The following is a 24621-nucleotide window of genomic DNA, read 5'->3' as shown; positions in this document are numbered from 1 at the left end:
TGTGATCATTGCTTGTACAGCCCTCTCGCAGTGTCCGGAGCAAGTATGGTGGGTCTGACACACCGGTGTCAATGTGTTCTTTTTTCCATTTCCAGGAGTGTATATAACGACGTATCCCCTGAACTGTGCGCTCTACAATGACATAATTGTGTAGGTACATCCAGTATTATATGTGGCTAGTGTCCGCGAAATATGTTGTGAATAGAGTTACTAGTAAAGAAGTAATAAATTAAAACCTCATGCATGATGGCGCAGTTTTTCACGCATCTAAGTTTACTTAGCGACGTAATATGATATATTTTTCTAGGTACATTCAGCAGCACATGTGGATAGCCTGCGAAAAATGTTGCGAATAAAGTGTGTAGCAACGAAGTAGTAAATTAAAACGTCTTGCACGATTCGGTAGTTTTTCACAAATCTCAGTGTTTATGAGGTATCTCCTGAACTAAGTAATAGAAATTTTCTGGTACATTCACTGGTATATGCGAATACTATTTGCAAAATGTATCACGAATACAGGTAATAGTAAGGAAGTTATAAATTAGAACGTCTTGCTTCATCCGGCAGTCTTACTGCATAAACAGCGAAAATGTCGTAAATGAAGAACTTTTTCCTTTCATCATTTTACTGGGATCTTCAACGAGAAAAAGATTCTTAAAGGTCTGAAATTACGTGTGACGCCTGTTGCAAGTCCCTAAGTGCTCACACTCCTAAGTATTGGATGACTGGAGTTTGAGTTTTCGCGCATCGTGGGTCAAACCGCTTTTTCACCCCCACTCCACCCTTTTGATAGGTGGGAATTTTTTTCCACCACCGTGATTATTTCCGGACAAATAGTGATATGTGTGCGAGGTTTGGTTAAAAACGATCCAGTGGTTTAGGAAGAAATGTGGAACATACATAGCCGCGCGGGGTTAGCCGTGTGGTCTGAGGCGCTGCAGTCATGGACTGCGCGGCTAGTCCCGGCGGAGGTTCGAGTCCTCCCTCGGTCATGGGTGTGTGTGTGTGTGTTTGTCCTTAGGATAACTTAGGTTAAGTAGTGTGTAAGCTTAGGGACTTTTGACCTTAGCAGTTAAGTCCCATAAGATATCACACACATTTGAACATTTTGGAACATACAAACACACATACTCGTATATACATCATAGACTGACGGATAAAAAATCGCAACACACACAGAAAATGTAGGGTAATAATATTTGGGGAATGCATTTGTCTAGGTGAAATGTCTAAGTGACTAACACAGGAAGAATGTTGATTGGAAGCATGAAACGTACATCCGTCGTATTGCATAGGTGCCGGATATCAGTTTGTGGGATGGAATTCCATTCCTGTTGAAGTTGATCAGTCAATACAAGATGGTTCAAATGGCTCTAAGCTCTGTGGGACTTAACATGTGAGGTCATAAGTGCCCTAGACTTAGAACTACTTAAACCTAACTAACCTAAGGACATCACACATATCCATGCCCGAGGCAGGTTTCGAACCCGCGACCGTACTAGCAGCACGGTTCTGGACTGCGCCTAGAACCGCTCGGCCACAGCGTTCGGCATCAGTCAATACAGGGACGGTTTAATGTTGTTTCTGGATGACACTGGAGTTGTCGTCCGACGTTGTCCGAAATGTGCTCGACTGGGGACAGATTTGGTGATCGAGCAGGCCAAAGTAACATGATGATGATGATGTTTGGTTTGTGGGGCGCTCAACTGCGTGGTTATCAGCGTCCGTACAATTTCCCAACCTTTGCTCAGTCCAATTTCGCCACTTTCATGGATGATGATGAAATGATGAGGACAACACAAACACCCAGTCATCTCGAGGCAGGTGAAAATCCCTGACCCCGCCGGGAATCGAACCCGGGACCCCGTGCTCGGGAAGCGAGAACGCTACCGCGAGACCACGAGTGGCGGACCCAAAGTAACATGTCGGCACTCTGTAGAGTGTGGGTTACAACAGCGGTTGTGGGCGAGCGTTAACCTGTTGGAAAACTCGGCCTGGAATGATGTACGTGAATGGCAGCACATGTCGAATCATCAGACTGACGCACAAATTTGCAGTGAGGGTGCGTGAGATAACCACGAGAGTGCTCCTGCTGTCATACAAACCATAACTCCAGGTGTAGGTTCATGTACCTAGCACGCAGACAGACTGGTTGCAGGCTCTCAACTGGTCTCCACCTAACCGACACACGCCCATCACTGGCACCGAGGCAGAACCAGCTTTCATCAGAAAACACAACGCACCTCCAACCTGCCCTCCAATGAACTTTTGCTTGGCACCACTTGAACTGCTGGTCAAATTGCCGTTGCAGGTGTAGTACAATGCGCCAGAGCCATACACTGAACACAACTGCCACGTGGCCGGCTGGAGACCTGTTTTCCCGCGTCCGTACATTCTTGTGACCACCGCTGCCTGCAGTCATGTACAGTGGTTACATTCCTGCCAAGTATTTCTACAATAATTCAGAAGGGTCATACAACTTCTCGCAGCCCTATTACACGATCTCGTTCAATATCAGACAGGTGCGGAAATGGTGTCTTCGTCGCCTTAAATGAATTTTTTATTAACAGCAACTCACTACGTTCAATCGCGTGTATATAAAGCAAGAAACACGCTTATACACTACTGTTTACGTCGCACACCTTCCTCTTAGAGTTGTGATTTTTTTTCCGTCATTATACAGGGTCCGGCATAAAAATCTCCCCGATTACAAAGTAACGTGCAGCGGACAGTAGAAGGAGCAGAGTAGTGGGGGGCGCGTCGTTACGTAGCTGCCTACGTGCCGTTTTCAGTGTACGCCATGGCGTGGTCTGATGAACATCGTGCCTTCGTAGTGGAAGATTTTATTCAAAATGGCGAATCGCCTATTAATACTCAACGTGCTTTTCGCGTTCGCTTTGCGCTCGGACGACGGGACCCTGTTCCCGATAAGAAAACAATTTATTCTTGGGTTGCTAACTTTCGTGAGACAGGTTCCGCATTAAAAAGGAAACCAGCTAGACGACCACGGACTGCAACAGGCCCCGGAAATGTTGATGCAGTTAGAGCTTCAGTTCAACAATCTCCTCGACGATCCGCTTAAAAGCATGCGGCAGCATTACGGATATATGATCGAAGTGTGAGAAGAATCTTGCATCGAGATCTTAAAATGCATCCTTACAAACTTGTAACTACGCAGGAACTGAGTGAACGAGACTGTGGTGTCCGTGTAAGTTTGTGCCAAGACCTTCTTCGGAACATTCGTCCCAACGATATTGTGATTTTCTGATGAAGCACACTTTCACCTTGCCGGAACAGTGAACAGCCAAAATTGCAGGTACTGGTGTGAACACAATCCCCAAGAACTTCATCAACGACCACTTCATAGCCCTAAAGTAACAGTATGGTGTGCTGTTTACAATTCCGGAGTGATCGGTCCTTACTTTTTCGAAGAAAATGACAGGAATTTAACCGTCAACAGTGAACGCTATTGTGCCATGCTCCGCGACTTGCTCCAACCGCAACTAAGGGAGCTTTTTGGTGAAATAGAGAACGTGTGGTTCCAGCAAGATGGTGCTACAGCCCACACAGCGCGGCAGTCACTGGCATTGGTGAAGGAAATGTTTCCTGGACATGTGATCTCGTTGCGTGGAGACATTGGCTGGCCCCCACGATCGCCGGACTTAACGCCCTGTGATTTCTTTCTTTGGGGCTATTTAAAAGCAAAAGTTTATGAACAACGTCCACAATCTTTACGAGCCCTGAAAGAAGCAATTACACAAGAGGTTGAAGCTATTCCACCTGAAATGACCCAAAGAGTAATGAATAACTTCAGGGAAAGACTCAATCAGTGTGTCGACAGTGCAGGAAGCCATTTAAGGGATGTTTTATTTAAAAAGTAAGACCATAAGAGTATTTTCTAAAATGGCATAATATGTACTTTTATTTAGTATAAATAAAATTGTTCTACCTTATTTGGTTTTGTTTTTATTAGCTTTCCTTAAAGGGGAGGTTTTTCTGCCGGACCTTGTACATACATACGTACGTTTTTACAATTTGTATGGATTCGATTTCTCCTCCTCTTCTGTGACGTAACAATACTGCCAGATTTTGCATTCTGCATTCTGTGTTGTAGCTGTTTACGAACGACGTGAGGCGTGTGAGTACTTACTGTATCTTTGATCTGCAGTCGTGGCCATCACGGGGCCCCCGTTGCTGCCCCACCAAGCAGCGCGCTCTAAATATTTACGGTCCGCCAGCTGCGCTTTCAGCGGCTTCACTTGCTGCATCGCGTTGTTTCCCATCTGCTGCTCTCGTATCACTATGGCTCATGAGACGAACTGCAGTACCACGTACTTCTTTTCTGACTGGCGGTGCTATAAACAGTTTATACTGTATTGGCTCACAGAGGTGAACACGGCGCAGGCCCTCCTACATACGGCCTTTCATATTCTAAGAAGAGCGTTTGGCAAGGCAAGTGCCAGAAAAAAAACCACAGTTCTCATGGAGAGTTTGCGTTCACGTGCAAAACGTCTGACTTCCATTTTAAAACTACTTCCGACTTAACCGAGAGGAAATTCGTACAATCAAAAACTGAGACCCTGTTACAAAAGAAAGCTGTATATGGACAGTAGAGCCATTGCGACATGCGGGAAACTAGCAGTGTATCTCAGGTACTAATTTTTATCTCAGTTTGAAACACAAATGGGGGATGGTTACCTGACATTGTCAGCGGGAGAGCGTTTTCTCAATTTAAAAAATGCAGTCTTGTTACTAGATAAGTTTTATTAGCCCAGATAGCTATAAATACATTTACGGACAACTAGCTTCGACAATTTTTTCATCTACATACTTCAATCATTATGCCACTTCATGTAGTGCACTGTCGTCTACTCATAAACATATTTGGGAGCAACTCTTGAAGAAGACGCACCAGCCTAAAGTCATATGAAAACATACGTTTCTGGTAGAATACATTTGGTTCACAGGGTATTGTTGCTGTGTCTATATTGATAGCTGACGGCACACTGGCGCGTCTTCTTCAACAACTTGCTCCTAGCTATGTTAATGACTAGCTGACAGTGCACTACATTGAATGGCAGAATAGTTGATGTATTTAGATGATCTGAAGAACACAATTTAACGATTTAAATTAGCTGTCTATATATCTATTATTGGGATCTGGCTAATAAAACTTGTCTACTACGAAGATTACAAAGATTACATTTTCCATAAATAATGGAATTTCTAAATATTGCACACTAACAGCAGACATCGACCTTATACAAGGGAAGGCGGCGCAAGTCGTTGCAGCCTTATTCGAGGTAGTGTAAAACAGAAATGTTGAACAGACTTATGCGGGGGGTATTCTAAGAACCATCTCATAGAGATGAAAAGCGTCGAACCACTAGGCCTCGTCATTTTTTATTCCGCAGTACTTATTAAGCGAACTACCGACATTTCATATGCAGATTGAGTCAGTCTGGTGTGCAGATCAATTATATTTAAAATTTAATCGAGGAGACTGCGGAAACGTCCATTTTCAATTACAATATGGAAATGTCGTGTGGCTAGGGCCTCCCGTTGGGTAGACAATATAACAACAGTAATTGTGTAGGTGATTTGTTTCATTTCTTCCATCTCGACACTTGTAGATATTCCGCTGCCTGTACTGGGTACAGGCTAAGACGATTACTGCGTGTCGTGCCAGCTACAAAGCAAAAAAGGAATGTCAACAGAAGAACAATCCCAAACCCCGCTGGTTGAAGCACACAGGTAGAGCGTCAGCCCCCACCCCACACCCCAAGTGGCTGACTCACTGTCAGGTAGGGAAGGACGGATGTTGGAGGTGCCCATCACTGTGCTGTATCTATTTCCTGGAGAGACTATGTCAGTCAGTCGCACTGCGTATCGTTTTACTGCTAAAGACAATCAGCGAAACGATTCCATGATGAAAAGAGGATGCGGTAAATAACACGGCCAGTTTTTTGAGCCGTTCTTAAGAAAAAGAAGGCCTTCTAAAGTAGATACCGATCATGAAAGGTTTCTAAAGGACACAGCCAGTCCCTGGGAATGACGGTCACACGCTTTGGCCGCCTGTTCAGCATTTATCCCAAAATTTTTCCCTTTTTTGTGTTTTTATGTTCCGGCGCTAGAAAACAGCGCAAAATGCGCCCAGGATTGGCAAGAGTATCGTGACATAAAACTTTTAGACGCAAGTTTCTGGAAGAGGGCTTTCAGTACACTTGATTGGTAGGGCTGTATCTTCATATGGTGGTGGGAGTACACGCGGCTTCTGCTTAATCTATTCATTGGCGGAACAAGAATGGTAACTGCTGTTTGAGAGGCGGGAAACGTCCACAGAACTGATGTTCTCTGCGCTTTTAATTTCTCTTCGGATTCTGCTCTGAGTAGAGTGACTTTAGGCTCTGCTCGCAGAGGGGACACTTCGAGTTCCACATGCAGCTGGAACACATATCAGTCAGGATGCTGCAGGCGGAGACTTCGCCCAGCGGACTCTTGGTTCTGACTTCGTCCGACGACGATGCGGGAGTACGGATGGGAAAAACTTGCCGGTTAAAACTGATACCGGTATTGTAGTTGAGTAATCAGTATTTTACGGTAATTGTTCCGTCTCGGTTGTAACAAGTATTTTTATTTTTTACTGATAACCGGATGTAAAACTGAACTGTCAGTTTTCCATAGCAGTGGTGGTAAAATTTTGGATTTTTAAATAAAACTCTCGATTACAACGTGATTTTTGAGCAGAGATGAAAAAAAAATAGAATGAGTAGGACAATACTGGCGAATTTTTTGTGGTATTCAGTCCCTCAATTTTCGATAAAAGGGTCGAAAGGGGATTAATTAAGTTTATTTTACGTATTTTATTTAGCTATTTTATTTGATTTTTGATTTGATCTATCTTGGAAAGTATAATGCAAAAGTTTGAGCGAATCTTAGAATTTTTAAGTCTTTGTTCCATGTCTGCGTTTATTGCAGTGGAAAACCTCCCGCAGGCAGCATATCATACACCAAGGTGAGATTTAGGGGCAGCACCTTCGGTATAGGTTACGATGAATTTAATAACCCACAATAACTTCACGGTTAGGTTCTACCTGGCCATTGGGGTTGGCACAGTTGCACGATTTCTCTTATACTCCAAGCATGAATGTAATCACCGTACTCGAGTCGCGGTTTTGTGTTAGTTCGCATTTAATATGTTAAGAGAGCTAAACTTACTATCACGTGCTTCCCTTCCTGAACTTTGCCAACCATCGGTTACTTCAATTTTATCTCTTTTGTGTTTATTGTTATTATCGTTACATACGAATTTCATTTGACAGCTAGTCACCCCTGTGCTAATTAAGGATACTGTGTGACTACCCCCACCCATTGATCCATTGCTGTGCTGAAAATTAGCGTTTATTAACTCCGTTGTGTATATTTTAATTAGCGTCGTTTCTTGGGGGAGAGATAACTAACTAGCGTCATTTTTCATTTTCACTCTCTTTAATGGGGTGGGAAGGTTTCGTAGCCTACAAATTCAGCCTATAGAGACGGTGTGGATGAAATTATGCATATAACATCTCGCGTGGAGGTGTACAAGCAGTCATTCTAGCCGTCCTCATCTATCAACGGAACGGGTTCAAACCCTAATATATAGAAAAGTGAAATGTATCCTCACCAATTCACTCTTAGATAGGCAGGATGTAGCTTCAGATGTCGACTTAAACCTTGTGACGGCGTTGCTGTCTCATCAGAGACCCTGCCTTCTTTGGAAAGAATGAACACTTCCTTTCTTTTGCTAGGGTGCATTCCCCGCACGTAGTTACTACAAGGTTATGTGCACGTCTCGTTTCGAAGGTTTCACTCAATAGCCGGCCCAAGTGGCCGTGCGGTTCTAGGCGCTGCTGTCTGGAACCGCGAGACCACTACGGTAGCAGGTTCGAATCCTGCCTCGTGCATGGATGTGTGTGTTGTCCTTAGGTTAGTTAGGTTTAACTAGTTCTAAGTTCTAGGGGACTAATAACCTCAGAAGTTGAGTCCCATAGTGCTCAGAGCCATTTGTTTCACTCAATAACATTGCCACCTAAAAGAAACTTCGTCTAAAATCTTTCTTCTCGGGTTATATTGGTGTAGTAGTGGCACATATTTATTATTGTCATAAGTAGACATAAAATGTGAAGCACGTCATCATGTCGGGTCTATGTAATTTGCCTTGGCCTTTTGTGCCTGCACTTTTACTACGTCAGGTTGATCTAAAGTTTGTCTGCATTGCGCTCACCTGCAGAAATAATTTGTGGCCATGCTTTTCCATATTGACGCCTTGCTCACATAACCAAGGATGATTCGCGTGGTACCGAAGAGATTCTTTACGCAGTATAGTTTTGCCAGTTCTTCCGGCACAGTATCAGCTACTTACAAGGGAACCTCCCCATCGCACCCCTCTCAGATTTAGTTATAAGATGGCACAGTGGATAGGCCTTGAAAAACTGAACACAGATCAATCGAGAAAACAGGAAGCATTTCTGTGGAACTATGAAAAAAATAAGCAAAATATACAAACTGAGTAGTCCATGTGCAAGTTAGGTAACATCAAGGATACTACAAGTTCAGGAGCGCCGTGGTCCCGTGGTTAGCGTGAGCAGCTGCGGAGCAAGAGGTCCCAGCTTCAAGTCTTCCCTCGAGCGAAAATTTTACTTCCTTTATTTTCGCAAAGTTATGATCTGTCCGTTCGTTCATTGACGTCTCTGTCCACTGTAACAAGTGTCTGTGTTTTGCAACCGCACCGCAAAACCGTGCGATTAGTAGACCAAAGGACGTGCCTCTCCAATGCGAACCGAAAACATTTCATCGCAAGGTCATAGGTCAACCGATTCCTCCACAGGAAAACACCTCTGATATATTCTATACGACACTGGTGACGGCATGTGCGTCACATGACAGGAATATGTTGTCGACCCGCCTAACTTGTACACTTGGCGAATGGGTAAAAAGATTCTTCTACCTTGACCGATTTAGGTTTTCTTGTTAATGTGATAATCACTCCCAAAAACGTGATGAAAACATAAGAGTTTATCACATAAACTGCAACAAATGAATGCAACAGTTTCACAGTCGCACAGTTTACCCTGTCCTCTGTCAAAACATATGTTTTTAACGTTTTCATACAACGTCCCTATACTACGGCGCAGTTACCTCGCATCGGACGGACGGACGGACAAATAATAATTGTCTGAAAATAAAATATTAAACTTTTCACACGAGGGAAGGCTTGTACCGAGGGCCTCTCGTTCGGCAGGTGCTCACGCTAACCACGGGACCACGGCGCTCGTAAGCTCACATCGTCCTTGATGTTGCCTATCTTGCACAGGGACTACTCAGTTTGTATATTTTGATTATATTTTTCATAATTCCACACAACTTCTTCCTGTTTTCTCGATTGATCTGTGTTCAGTTTTTCAAGGCCTATCCACTGTGCCAACTTATAACTAAATCTGAGGGGCGTGTGATGGGAAGGTTCCCTTGTTAGAGAGCGGATTCTAGTATGCCGCGCTGGCGACGCGGAACTGAACTGTGTCACCAGAATTAGCAGCCTGACGGCAGGAATTACACGGAGGTGACAACAGTCATGGGATAGCGATATGCACATTTACAGGTGACGGTAGTATCGCGTACAGAAAGTATGAAAGGGCCGTGCCTTGGCGAGTTGTCATTCGTCATCAGGTGATTCGTGTGGAAATGTGTTCGGCGTGATTGTGGCCGCACATGCTTTGAACGCGAAATGGTAGTTGGAGCTAAATGCATGTGACAGTCCATTTCGGAATCGTTAGAGAATTCAATATTCTGAGATCAACAGTGTCACGAGTGTGTAAGGTGCAGTATTTTTGGTTTGCTTATTCTAGGATTGAAGACAACAGTGTAAGTTGAAATGACATGTTTAATGTCGCAATATTAGCACAAAAATACACGCTTTTACACAGTTTTCAATGTGACAACAAAAAACAGTCGTCAGCATCAAAAAGTGAAATAATCCTAAACACAACAATATTAAATATTAACTTTCAGAAGGTTAAATTTTCCTAAACACGACAATATTAAAGTTTAACTAGAAGTTTCTCTACAAAATAGTTCCTACACTTACGTTATGATGTTGGTCAGTACTACAAAAATCGTCGGATTCCGGTTCAAAGTTCGGTACTTTTTTTAGGATGACAATAAAGTCTACAGTGGATCGTTAGTTATGTGACAAATTGAGTAAAAGATTACCGAAGGTCACTCAAGTTTACAGTGGTCGCAACCTTGTGAACCAACAAGTTTAAGCCTGTGCGCGCGGTATTCACCTCAAGCTGCGATGAGCTGTCGTCTGCTAGGCCGCTCTCTTCCGCTGAAATTCCTGTAAAACTAATTACACCTTTGCTGAATTTTCCAGCAGAAACTTACCCTATGTCTCTCGTTATGTGAGAGAACATTTACTCATCCCTAGTCTTATAATGTGGCGATATACACACGCATGGTTGGAGCAGTGTGTGTATTATAACGCCCTCTCAGTTCTCACAAGAACAGTTAACTAATTGGCTGGTTCATTTCTCCACAGTTGGAGCTAAACGACGCTACAGCTAATTTCTAGCTGGATATCAGCCGCTGTGAACGCAGCGTTCACACAAATTACTCCTCTGCGCCGTACAGAGCGTTATGCGCTCCGTTCTGCACTTGACTCCAGTTCAGAGAAGAGTCCCCGAAAATTTCCGACTTGTCTTACTCACAGCCGAACTGTCTTCCCACCTGGGTTCTTTCGTTCTTCACGTCACGGCTTTTTTCGAACAACAGGAGCGTTCCTCTTATTTTGTGGAAACTCTCTCTACCAATCGCAAGGCCCCTACTATTAAATTGCATCGAAACTTTGGCTCTTTTCTCCTTCCCAGCGCGTTTCCGCCAATCGGACGTTTTGTGCCCGTTCCAGACGCCTAAATACGTACATTGACTCTCTCACGTGTGTACCACTCGCTGGACACGTGATCCAAAATGCGACACTGGTCTTGTTTCGTATCCATTTGGAATTCCAAAACGAAGATTTCTAAAAGATTTCTTTCCTGTCCTCCCTCAGATGTGTCGTTATACTCACTCTCCCCGTCTGAGTCACCTGGTCAGTGGTTGACTTTCCACCTGGGACATCCCTTTAAGTGGTTTCTGTGGTACCCCCTGTAGTGCGGCCTTGCCAATGCGTCGTCCCTCTGAATTCCAAACCAAAACTCCTCTCGCTGCTTGTTTCACATTCCGCTCAAACATGCATTATAGGAATGGTGTGTTAATTAACCTTGGATTAAATGTCATCCTTTTTTGCATTACATACTGCTACGCAAATTTGCTCGTTACCACCAAATTAAGTTAGGTGCTAAATTCACCTTCCTGTTGCGAAGTATAAAGCTCTCATGTAAGGTGCGAGTCTGACCTTCATTTATTCTGCCACCTTAAAAGTGTGCCAAGAATACGATCTTTCAGGTATTACAGTTTAGAAAAACTAAACGGTCAATTTACTAGCTTTTCTTATGAAAAGTAGCAGGCTATCGTTCCATTATTTGAAAAGTGTTAATTACCAGCAGAATAATAAACAACAGCTAAACAAAAAGGCAGACGAAGCACTTCGGAGATCTTCAGATCGCGCCTAACTTGGATGGCAGGCGAAGTGGTTCGGCTGTAAGATCAGAGCTGATTCGTCAGTCTCGGAGGAGAGACATGTTGTCTGTCGCTGTCGGTATCAGTTAATAACTTAATTAGCAATCTGTGATTATTTGGACATGTAATTGAGAGCAGTTTGAAAGTAATTACGCTAGTTAAGAGTTCATTGTCCGCCGCGTTAGCTGAGTGGTCAGCGTGACGGATTCCCGTCCTACGGGCGGGGTACGATTCCCGGCTGAGTCGGGGATTTTCTCCGCTCAGGGACTGGGTGTTGTGCTGTCTTCATCATCATTTCGTCTCCATCTGGCGCGCAGGTCGCCCAATGTGGCGTCGAATGTAATAAGACCTGCACCAAGGCGGCCGGACCTGCCACGCAAGAGGCCAAACGCCATTTCATTTCCAAGAGTTCATTACTTTGTTTATTTTCTGTGAAACCGTGAAGAATGGAAATTATTTGTAATTCATAAAGTGTAATATAATTGTGCATTTTCTCCACTTCTGCTAATAAAAAGCGAGTGGCATCCCGTACAAACAAACTAACTGAAAATTTAATTATTCGTATAATATCAGTTCCTCGTTAAGAGTTTATTACAGCTTCGAGATAATCGATTCACGAGCTACGTGCTGTTTTCTGCGCAGGGGACAACTACTACAGAAGACTGCAGGTTGGTGAACGTTATTCAGAACTTATGCATTCCACTCTAAGCGGTGGAAGCAACTGGACACCTCGCGTGTACTGCAGTCTTACAAGGGAACCTCCCCATCGCACCCCCCTCAGATTTAGTTATAAGTTGGTACAGTGGATAGGCCTTGAAAAACTGAAGACAGATCAATCGAGAAAACAGGAAGAAGTTATGTGGAATTATGAAAAAAAGCAAAATACATAAACTGAGTAGTCCATGTGCAACATAAGCAATACAAGGTTAATGTTAGATTGACAGTACCGTGGTCCCGTGGTTAGCGTGAACAGCTGCGGAACGAGAGGTCCTTGGTTCAAGTCTTCCCTCGGGTGCAGATTTTACTTTCTTTATTTTCGCAAAGTTATGATCTGCCCTTTCGTTCATTGACGTCTCTGTTCACTGTAATAAGTTTAGTGTCTGTGTTTTGCGACCGCACCGCAAAACCGTGCGATTAGTAGACGAAAGGACGTGCCTCTCTAATGGGAACCGAAAACATTTGATCGCAAGGTCATAGGTCAACCGATTCCTTCACAGGAAAACACGTCTGATATATTCTATACGACACTGGTGACGGCATGTGCGTCACATGGCAGGAATATGTTGTCGACCCACCTAACTTGTACACTTGGCGAATGGGTAAAAAGATTCTTCTACCTTGCCCGATTTAGGTTTTCTTGTCGATGTGATAATCACTCCCAAAAAAGTGATCGCATCGGATCGACGGACGGGCAGATAATAATTGTCTGAAAATAAAAAATTAAAACTTTTCACTCGAGGGAAGACTTGGAACTAAAGGCCTTTCCTTCCGCAGCTGCTCACGCTAACCACGGGACCACGGCGCTCCTGAGCTTACATTATCCTTGATGTTGCCTATCTTCTCATGGACTACTCAGTTTGTATATTTTGCTTATTTTTTTTTCATAGTTCCATACAACTCGCCAACTTATAACTAAATCTGAGGGGGGTGCGATGGGGAGGTTCCCTTGTTAGCACAAATGAGTTCGGTGAACATCATCTGTGGTAACATGGGAGAGGTATGAAGGAAGGAAATTTTCGAGGGAAGGGACTTATCATATATACGAAAACCCTTCTCACTAACTATACGGCGCGCTGTCTCTCTTCCACTTGCCATAAGCAGTCTATCGACGACATTCTACGCGCCGTTTGTCGCACTTCATGCCGAGCCATTCTGGATTTACATTTTAGCAAGCTAATGCGCACCCGCCCTAGGTGACAGTTTCTTTCTACTGCTAGTGTCCGTGCCTGCAAAACCCTACCTTGGCCAGCAAGGTCGCCGGGTTTCTCGCTAATGGGTAGCGGGTTTTTGGCGATCTAATGCGCCAGTTGGACAGAATTTGGCACGAATCCCTCAGGATGATATCCAGCAACTCTCATCAATCAACGCCAAGCCGAGTAGTTGCTTGTATAAGGGCCAAAGATAAACCAACGCGTTATTGGTTTGCTTAATTTGTGAAGCTCTTTCTCTTGAATAAATCGACCAGTTCTTTTTTTTCTGAAATTGCAATCATTTGTTTGTCAGTAGATCACATAAACGATTTCCGTCCCAATCGGATAATTAGTTTCAGCCCGTCGTTTTTTTTCCCCTTCCTTAGAGTATACAGGGTGGTCCATTGATAGCGACCGGGCCAAATATCTCACGAAATAAGCATCAAACGAAAAAACTACAAAGAACGAAATTCGTCTAGCTTGAAGGGGGAAACATGATGGCGCTATGGTTGGCCCGCTAGATGGCGGTGCCATAGGTCAAACGAATATCAACTGCGTTTTTTCAAAATAGGTACCCCCATTTTTTATTACATATTCGTGTAGCACGTAAAGATATATGAATGTTTTAGTTGTACCACTTTTTTCGCTATGTGACTGATGGCGCTGTAATAGTCACAAACGTATAAGTACGTAGTATCACGTAACATTCCGTCAGTGCGGACGGTATTTCCTTCGTGATACATTACCCGTGTTAAAATGGACCGTTTACCAATTTCGGAAAAGGTCGATATCGTGTTCATGTGTGGCTATTGTGATCAAAATGCCCAACGGGCGCGTGCTATGTATGCTGCTCGGTGTCCTGGACGACCTCGTCCAAGTGTCCGGACCGTTCGCCGGATAGTTACGTTATTTAAGGAAGCAGGAAGTGTTCAGCCACATGTGAAGCGTCAACCACGACCTGCAACAAATGATGATGCCCAAGTAGGTGTTTTAGCTGCTGTCGCGGCTAATCCTCACATCGGTAGCAGACAATTTGTCGTTCTACGGATCGGAGTGTGGAATGTCGGATTCCTTAATCGGGCAGGTAGGATAGAAAATTTAAAAAGGGAAATGGATAGGTTAAAATTAGATATAGTGGGAATTAGTGAAGTTCGGTGGCAGGAGGAACTAGACTTCTGGTCAGGCGAATCCAGGGTTATAAATACAAAATCAAATAGGGGTAATGCAGGTGTAGGTTTAATAATGAATAAAAAAATAGGAGTGTGGATAAATTACTACAATCAGCATAGTGAACGCATTATTGTGGCCAAGATAGACACGAAGCCCACGCCTACTACAGTAGTACAAGTTCATATGTCAACTAGCTCTTCAGATGATGAAGAAATTGAAGAAATGTATGATGAGATAAAAGAAATTATTCAGATAGTGAAGGGAGACGAAAATTTAAGTCATGGGTGACTGGAACTCGGTAGTAGGAAAAGGGTGAGAAGGAAATGTAGTAGGTGAATATGGACTGGGGGGAAGAAATGAAAGAGGAAGCCGCCTGGTAGAATTTCGCACAGAGCACAACACTTGGTTCAAGAATCATAAAAGAAGATTGTATACATGGAAGAAACCTGGAGATACTAGAAGGTTTCAGATAGATTATATAATGATAAGACAGAGATTTAGGAACCAGGTTTTAAATTGTAAGACATATCCAGGGGCAGATGTGGACTCTGACCACAATCTATTGGTTATGAACTGTAGATTAAAAGTGAAGAAACTGCAAAAAAGTGGCCATTTAACGAGATGGGACCTGGATAAACTGAAAGAACCACAGGTTGTACAGAGTTTCAGGGAGAGCATAAGGGAACAATTGACAGGAATGGGGGAAAGAGATACAGTAGAAGAAGAATGGGTAGCTTCGAGGGATGAAGTAGTGAAGGCAGCAGAGGATCAAGTAGGTAAAAAGACGAGGGCTAGTAGAAATCCTTGGGTAACAGAAGAAATATTGAATTTAGTTGATGAAAGGAGAAAATATAAAAATGCAGTAAATGAAGCAGGCAAAAAGGAATACAAACGTCTCAAAAATGAGATTGACAGGAAGTGCAAAATGGCTAAGCAGGGATGGCTAGAGGACAACTGTAAGGATGTAGAGGCTTATCTCACTAGGGGTAAGATAGATACAGCCTACAGGAAAATTAGAGACCTTTGGAGAAAAGAGAACCACTTGTATGAATATCAAGAGCTCAGATGGGAACCCAGTTCTAAGCAAAGAAGGGAAAGCAGAAAGGTGGAAGGAGTATATAGAGGGTCTGTACAAGAGCGATGTACTTCAGGACAATATCATAGAAATAGGAGGGAATTCAGATGAAGATGAAATGGGAGATATGATACTGCGTGGAAGAGTTTGACAGAGCACTGAAAGACCTGAGTCGAAACAAGGCCCCGGGAGTAGACAACATTCCATTAGGTGTTGACAGATGTGAAAATTACCGAACTATCAGTTTAATAAGCCACAGCTGCAAAATACTAACGCGAATTCTTTACAGACGAATGGAAAAACTGGTAGAAGCCGACCTCGGGGAAGATCAGTTTGGATTCCGTAGAACTATTGGAACACGTGAGGCAATACTGACCCTACGACTTATCTTAGAAGCTAGATTAAGGAAAGGTGAACCTACGTTTCTAGCATTTGTAGACTTAGAGAAAGCTTTTGACAACGTTGACTGGCATACTCTCTTTCAAATTCTGAAGGTGGCAGGGGTAAAATACAGGGAGCGAAAGGCTATTTACAATTTGTACAGAAACCAGATGGCAGTTATAAGAGTCGAGGGACACGAAAGGGAAGCAGTGGTTGGGAAGGGAGTGATACAGGGTTGTAGCCTCTCCCCGACGTTATTCAATCTGTATATTGAGCAAGCAGTAAAGTAAACAAAAGAAAAATTTGGAGTAGGTATTAAAATCCATGGAGAAGAAATAAAAACTTTGAGGTTCGCCGATGACATTGTAATTCTGTCAGAGACAACAAAGGACTTGGAAGAGCAGTTGAACGGAATGGACAGTGTCTTGAAAGGAGGATATAAGATGAACATCGACAAAAGCAAAACGAGGATAATGGACTGTAGTCGAATTAATCGCGTGATGCTGCGGGAATTAGATTAGAAAATGAGACACTTAAAGTAGTAAAGGAGTTTTGCTATTTCGGAAGCAAAATAACTGATGATGGTCGAAGTAGAGAGGATATCAAATGTAGACTGGCAATGGCAAGGAAAGCGTTTCTGAAGAATAGAAATTTGTTGACATAGTATTGATTTAAGTGTCAGGAAGTCGTTTCTGAAAGTATTTGTATGGAGTGTAGCCATGTATGGAAGTGAAACGTGGACGATAAATAGTTTAGACAAGAAGAGAATAGAAGCTTTCGAAATGCGGTGCTGAAGATTAGATGGGTAGATCACATAACTAATGAGGAGGTATTGAATAGGATTGGGGAGAAGAGAAGTTTGTGGCACAACTTGACCAGAAGAAGGGATCGGTTGGTAGGACATGTTCTGAGGCATCAAGGGATCACCAATTTAGTACTGGAGGGCAGCGTGGAAGGTAAAAATCGTAGAGGGAGACCAAGAGATGAATACACTAAGTAGATTTAGAAGGATGTAGGTTGCAGTAGTTACTGGGAGATGAGGATGCTTGCATAGGATAGAGTAGCATGGAGAGCTGCATCAAACCAGTCCGAGGACTGAAGACCATAACAACAACAACACCTGTGACCAACTGTTCGTCTAAATTTGTGAGCCTTATGTTTGTGGCTATTACAGCGCCATCTGTCACAAAGCGAAAAAAGTGGCCCAACTAAAACATTCGTATTTCTTTACGTACTACACTAATATGTGATAAAAATTGGGGTTCCTATTTTAAAAAAAACGCAGTTGATATCCGTTTGACCTATGGCAGCGCTATCTGGTTTCCCCCTTCAAGCTAGACAAGTTTTGTTCCTTGTAGTTTTTTTCGTGTGACGCTTATTTCGTGAGATATTTGGCCCTGTTACGATCAATGGACCACCCTGTACATAATGTACAAGATCGGATCCAATATCGGTCGCTGTGGTACACCTACAGTGTTTAACTGGTTGCGCGCACATCAGCTGTTGATGCTAGAAAGCGCCGCAGCAGCGCCGCACGGTGTGAGAGAGTGTCGGGTGTGTGTGCAGGACACCACGGGATGCGGCACGAGCGCGGCCGGCTGCTGTCGTTCGACGTGTCGGAGGTGCCGCTGCAGGAGCGCATCCTGGGGGCGGAGCTGCGGGTGTTCCAGCAGGCGCGCGCCGCGCCCGCCGCCTCCTTCAGCCTCACCGCCTACCAGCTGGTCGGCGACGACAAGATGTGAGTAGCACGGCCTCGCGCCGCTCTGCTGCCTGATGGGGCGTCAGTGTGTTGACGACCTGCTACTCAGCTGTGGCGTTACTACTGTTTTAAACATTGGCATTTGTTACTGTTAAAGCAATGGCAACTCAGACAATTTTATTTATTTATTGCTTATTCACTTTTGCCAGATTACGACCTAAGGGACTTTCTTACATCTGACCAGGAACAACAAATACAACATATAATAATAATAATAACAACAACATTGATTTACGTTATTAATAAACATAATAATTGGCAATAATACTAATGGTAACACTAATAATGACGATAAAATAATGGAGGAATTAAGAATTATGTTAAGTAGTTATTACATAACAAACTCAATGAATAATGTGCATTATCACACCACTGGCCATTAAAATTGCTACACCAAGAAGAAATGCAGATGATAAACGCGTATTCATTGGACAAATATTATACTAGAACTGACATGTAATTACATTTTCATGCAATTTGGGTGCATAGATCCTGAGAAATCAGTACCCAGAACAACCACCTCTGGCCGTAATACCGGCCTTGATACTCCTGGGCATTGAGTCAATCAGAGCTTGGATGGCGTGTACAAGTACAGCTGCCCATGCAGCTTCAACACGATACCACAGTTCATCAAGATTAGTGACTGGCGTATTGTGACGAGCCAGTTGCTTGGCAACCATTGACCAGACGCTTTCAATCGGTGAGAGATCTGGAGAGTGTGCTGGCCAGGGCAGCAGTCGAAAATTTCCTGTATCCAGATAGGCCCGTACAGGACCTGCAGCATGCGCTCGTGCATTATCCTGCTGAAATGTAGGGTTTCGCAGGGATCGAATGAGGGGTAGAGCCACAGGTCGTAACACATCTGAAACGTAACGTCCACAGTTCAAAGTGCCGTCATTGCAAACAAGAGGTGACCGAGACGTGTAACCAATGGCACCCCATACCATCACGCCGAGTGATACGCCAGTATGGCGATGACGAATACATGCTTCCAATGTGCGTTCACCGCGATGTCGCCAAACACGGATGCGACCATCGTGTTGCTGTAAACAGAACCTGGATTCATCTGAAAAAATGATATTTTGCCATTCGTGCACCCAGGTTCGTCGTTGAGTACACCATCGCAGGCGCTCCTGTCTGTGATGTAGCGCCAAGGGTAACCGCAGCCGTGGTCTCCGAGCTGATAGTCCATGCTGCTGTAAACGTCGTCGAACTGTTCGTGCAGATGGTTGTTGTCTCACAAACGTCCACATCTGTTGATTCAGGGATCGAAACGTGGCTGCACGATCCGTTACAGCCATGCGGATAAGTTGCCTGGCATCTCGACTGCTAGTGATACGAGGCCGTTGGGATCCAGCACGGCGTTCCGTATTACCCTCCTGAACCCACCGATTCCATATTTTGCTAAGAGTCATTGGATCTCGACCAACGCGAGCAACAGTGTAGCGATACGATAAACCGCAATCGCGATCTGGCGGGGCCAGGGATTTTCTCTGCCTCGTGATGACTGGGTGTTGTGTGATGTCCTTAGGTTAGGTAGGTTTAAGTAGTTCTAAGTTCTAGGGGACTGATGACCATAGATGTTAAGTCCCATAGTGCTCAGAGCCATTTTTGAGCAATCGCGATAGGCTACAATCTGAGCTTTATCGAAGTCGGAAACGTGATGGTACGCATTTCTCCACCTTACACGAGGCATCACAACAACATTTCACCATGCAACGCCGGTCAACTGCTGTTTGTTTGTGAGAAATCGGTTGGAAACTTTCCTCATGTCAGCACGTTGTAGGTGTCGCCACCGGCGCCAACCTTGTGTGAATGCTCTGAAAAGCCAATCATTTGCATATCACAGCCTTTTCTTCCTGTCGGTTAAATTTCGTGTCTGTAGTACGTCATCTTCGCGGTGTAGCAATTTTAGTGGCCAGTAGTGTAGTAAAAAGTAATAATTTCCTGTAATAATAGTAATAATAATAATAATAATAATAATAATAAATAATAACAATAGACAACTTGGAGAGTACTAGAGTGGGTTCCGGATAGGCCGCTCCTGTCCGAACAAATTTTTAATTTGAAATCAATAATCCGACACAGAATGCTGAATGGCAAAAATATAGTGGTTTCTTTCATTGACTTCAAAAAAGCCTTTGACTCGGTGGGTAGAGAGATCCTAGGTGGGATTGTCAGAGAATTTGTGGTCAAAAACAAACTAGCAAACATTATTCAGAGAAACTTCAACAGGCACGACTTCCAAAGTGAAGTGCATGGGAGAACTGTCCCAACCATTTGAAATAAAGACAGGTGTGCGACAAGGCGATGGATTGTCACCAGTGCTATTTAACTGTGTTCTGGGGGGAAGACTGTGAGAATTTGGAATTCCGAACTTGAAAATCAAGGGATTAGCCCAATGTGTCTAGGAAGAAAATCGGGAGGAATCAAAGTCAACTGCTTGGCTTTCGATGATGATTTTGCAATACTTTCACAGAACATAGAAGAAGCGGCCATACAGGTCAACCTATTATATAGGATCGCTGGCAAGACAGGATTTAGGATCTTGAAAGAGAAGGCAAAATTCGTGACAAGTGAGAAACGTGGATGACAATTACTTGAAGTAGAGATTGGATGAATTGAGAGGGTAAAAAAATTCAAATAACTTGGTGAAGCCATACAAGAGAACGGACTGGAGAAGGCTGCTGTCGGGGATCGGATCTCAAAAATGAAGACACCTTACGGATTAACTAAAAACATTTACAACAATAAGTGCATCTTTTGGAATGCCAAAATAAAGCACTCCAATGCTGTGGTAAAAACAGAGTGCCTGTATGCCAGCGAATGCCTCTCTGTGAATTACAAGTTGGAAAAACTGGAGATAGCAGAAAGAAGAATATTACGGAAAATCATGGGTCCAACCCAGGTTGAAACTAGCTGGAAACTTCGGAGCAATAATGGAATCTACAAAAAGGTGGGGAAAATCTCGGAGACCATGAACAGGAGGGGGTTATCATTTCTAGGACACTTCTACAGAATGACAAAACCAGGCCAACCAAAAGGATATTCGGCTACCTGTGGAAAAAGAAGACAACGACGACATGGATTAAGCAAGCTCGTAAAGATCTGGAAAGGTTCAACATTCAGGAAGTTCAGATATTAAATAGGGATACATTTCGGACCGTGATTCAAAATTTGGAAGGATTTCAAGTCGAAAGAGGGCTGGAAGAGCCTGGACGGATGAACAGAAGCAACAGCACAACGTCCATATGAAGGAGTTCTGTAGAAAGAGGAAACTTCAGACAAAGGAGAAATAAAATGCTAGAGTGATCCTAAGTGGTCAATTCGCAAATAAAAAAATAGTAATGGCTACGCTGATAATAATAACAAACTAACGGAGGCGTTGAGAATTATATTGATTAGTTTAGCACTTTTGAAGCCTTGTCTGGTATTAGAAAAAGTGGGAAGGTTAATGAAAGAGGAGAGAATGGAATTACACTGAGGTGACAAAATTCTTGGGGTAGCGATATGTAGCCGGCCGGAGTGGCCGAGCGGTTCTAGGCGCTACAGTCTGGAGCCACGCGACCGCTACGGTCGCAGGTTCGAAGCCTGCCTCGGGAATGGATGTGTGTGATGTCCTTAGGTTAGTTAGGTTTAAGTAGTTCTAAGTTCTAGGGGACTGATGACCTCCGATGTTACGTCCCATTAGTGCTCAGAGCCATTTGAACCATTTAGCGATAAGCACATACACAGACCGTGCAAGTATCGAGTACACAAAGTATAAAAGGGCAGTGCATTGGTGGAGCTGTCATTTGTAATGAGGTGACCATTTGAAACCGCTTCCGACGTGATTTGGAACTGTTTCCGACGTGATTATGGCCGCACGACGGGAATTCACAGACTCTGAACGCGGAATGGTAATTAGAGCTACACGCATTGGACATTCCATTTCGGATATCGTCAGGGAATTCTATATTCCGAGATCCACAGTGCCAAGACTCTGCCGAGAATACCAAGGACAACGCATTTGCCGGTAATCTTCAGTTAACGACCGAGAGCAGCGTTGTATTTGCTGACAGACAAGAAATACTGCGTGAAATAACCGAAGAAATCAGTGTCTGTGCAGGTCACGCAGTACATCCAGTGACCCAGGCTTTTTAATTGTGTCATCTGCTCCGATTCTCTCATTTCCCTTCAGAGCCTCTGTGTGCTGTACACAGTCAATCCCGCAGCGCAACTTGTGCTAGAAAGCTTCCACTTGCTCGCTGTGGAGGGAGCTACTGTGATGTTCATGTGGGTTCCTAGCCCCGTCGGTCTGACGGGAAATGAGGCTGCTGGCGCTGCTACCAAGGCTGCAGCCCTCCTAACCCGGTCTGTTAGCTCTTCCATCCCTTCGGATGATCTGTATTACCACCTTTCGGCAGGTGGTGTTACTTGGGCGTCACCACTGGTCTTCTGTTCACGGGAATAAACCCTGAGGAATTAAAACTCTTCCCTGGCTTGGCCGATCTCATCCCGACCCACTAGCCGCGAGACCGTTTTAGCTAGGTTGAGCATTGGGCATTGTCGTTTTAGTCGTCGCCATTTGTTAAGGGGTGATCCCCTGCCACTTAGTGCTCATTGTATTCATCTTTTGACGGTTCGCCATTTCCTGACCGAATGCTCTTTTTTTAACAACTTACGTTCTAATGTATGTTTGCCGTCTTGAGTTAACGGCTGTTTTAGCGAACGATGCGCAGGCTGTCGACCTCGTTTTTACTTTTTATCCGTCCTAGCAATATGCCAAAGGAATTTAATCTTTGGTTCGGCATCTCTGCTGTCTCTACAGTGTATTTTTTGGACCTCTCTCCTCTGAGAAGTCTTTGTTCTTAGCTCGCTTTCTTTCCGTCGATTGGGCTTGACGATCGTCGTTTTTAAGTTCTTTTACTTCTTGATGATCTAAGGTTATGACGTGGGCACGTATGATCTCAATTGTTTTTGCGCCCTAAAACGAACCAGAAAAAAGAAAAAAAGCGGACAACGGACGCGAGCGCCATTGCTAATAACACGACATCGCCTGCAGCGCCGTTCTGTGGCTCGTGACCCTATCGGTTGAACGAATGGAAAACCGTGGTTTGTCACATGACTCCTAATTTCATTTGGTAAGAGCTGATGGGAGGGTTCTATTAGTGCTCAGATCCGATGAAGCCATGAACCCAAGTTGTCAACAAGGCACTGTCCAAGATGGTGGTCACTCCCTAAAGGCGTGGACTATGTTTATGTGGAATGGTCTGGGTCCTCTGATCCAACTTAACCAATCATTGACTACAAGTGGTTATGTTCAGCAACTTGGAGACCGTCTGTAGCCATACATGGACTTCATGTTCCCAAACAACGATGGAATTTTCTCGATGTCACATGCCGCAATTGTTCGCGATTGGTTTGAAGAACATTTTGAACAATTCGAGCGAATGATCTGTCGACCCAGATCGCCCGACGTGAATCCCATCGAACTTTTATGGGACATTTTCGAGAGGTCAGTTCGTGCACACAATCCTTCACTGACAACACTTTCGCAATTAGGACGGCTACAGAGGCTTTGGCTCAATATTTCCTCAGGGGACCAACGACTTGTTGAGTGCATGCCGCGTGGAGTTGCTATACTAAGCTAGGCAATAGGAGGTCTAACACGATATTAGGAGGTATCCCGTGAGTTTTGTCGCATCATTGTACAACAAGCGTTTAAAGGAACAGTGCTCTGAAAAAGTGGACATTTCTCGTATTGGCTATCGTTGGATATTCTTTATGGCGTTGGTAAGTGCTTAACACTGCAACAATGCCTCGCATCGCTTCCTACAATTTGTAACCAATCACCTTCGGTAAAGACTGTTTGCAATTGGTTTGCAGAATTTCCTGGTGGTCTGCTTCTGTCAGGATGACTTCCATGAAGGTTGATGAAAATCGGTTTTTGTCCCAAAAATCATTCATGCTGTGCACAACATGACTGAAGAGGATTGGCATCTGATTTACTGTAAGACAGACCCATTCGTACAAGGGAAATCCAGTCGGGTATGTCGAAACCTGCCATGAAATTTTTTTATAGACTAAGTATTCATCGAAAGAAAAATTATGTTAAAAATTTAGCTGCTAAGGTGCCCTACAAGAACCTGTAATTGAAAAACAAATGTTGAAAATTGCCAAATTCGTAGCTCGCCATTGGGCTGTAAAAATGTACACTGCTAACCGATCTGTAGTAGACAGCGCATGCGCAATTTAGCATGCACATTTCATTTGTTGACGACACCTTGGTAAACAGGCAACGCGGCACAACGTAATCGTCATTTATAAAGCGAACTTCAATTTCCGTTGATTGTTACTTTGACACAACATTCACAGTTACTATTTGGTCTGATTTGCAGGTCACTTAATATCCATGATAATTACCAGTTGCCTTTCCGGTGTCACTAGGTGTTAACAATGGGGATGAAAATGAATTAATTTTCTTTGTGTTTTCTTCATATATGCCTCATTATAGCATCTGTCTTTCTGCAGAGTTTCATAGTAACGTGGAATCCAACTAATTTTTCAACCTTGTAAAAATGAAATATAAAGAAGGTGGTCTGCAGTCGAAATCATGTAATTCTCGTGAAGACCTACATATATGCGACATTCGTTCGAAACATGTAGACATTTCGCTAGGAATTGTGAAA

At 43.8% G+C, this 24621-nt stretch overlaps 1 protein-coding gene across 4 annotated transcripts in view; it reads left to right on the top strand.

The window, feature by feature from the left end:
• LOC126187864 (protein 60A) overlaps nucleotides 1-24621 on the top strand; it is a 437325-nt gene that overhangs the window by 102923 nt on the left and 309781 nt on the right. For all 4 annotated transcript variants that reach the window (XM_049929185.1, XM_049929183.1, XM_049929186.1 and 1 more), the window contains exon 2: nucleotides 17758-17929. In XM_049929185.1, the coding sequence (XP_049785142.1) occupies nucleotides 17758-17929 (172 nt within the window). The remainder of the gene's footprint in view (nucleotides 1-17757; nucleotides 17930-24621) is intronic.

This window comes from Schistocerca cancellata, chromosome 5 (genome assembly GCF_023864275.1).
Source record: "Schistocerca cancellata isolate TAMUIC-IGC-003103 chromosome 5, iqSchCanc2.1, whole genome shotgun sequence".
Classification (NCBI taxonomy): domain Eukaryota; kingdom Metazoa; phylum Arthropoda; class Insecta; order Orthoptera; family Acrididae; genus Schistocerca; species Schistocerca cancellata.
This window is presented reverse-complemented; position numbering and strand designations above follow the sequence as displayed.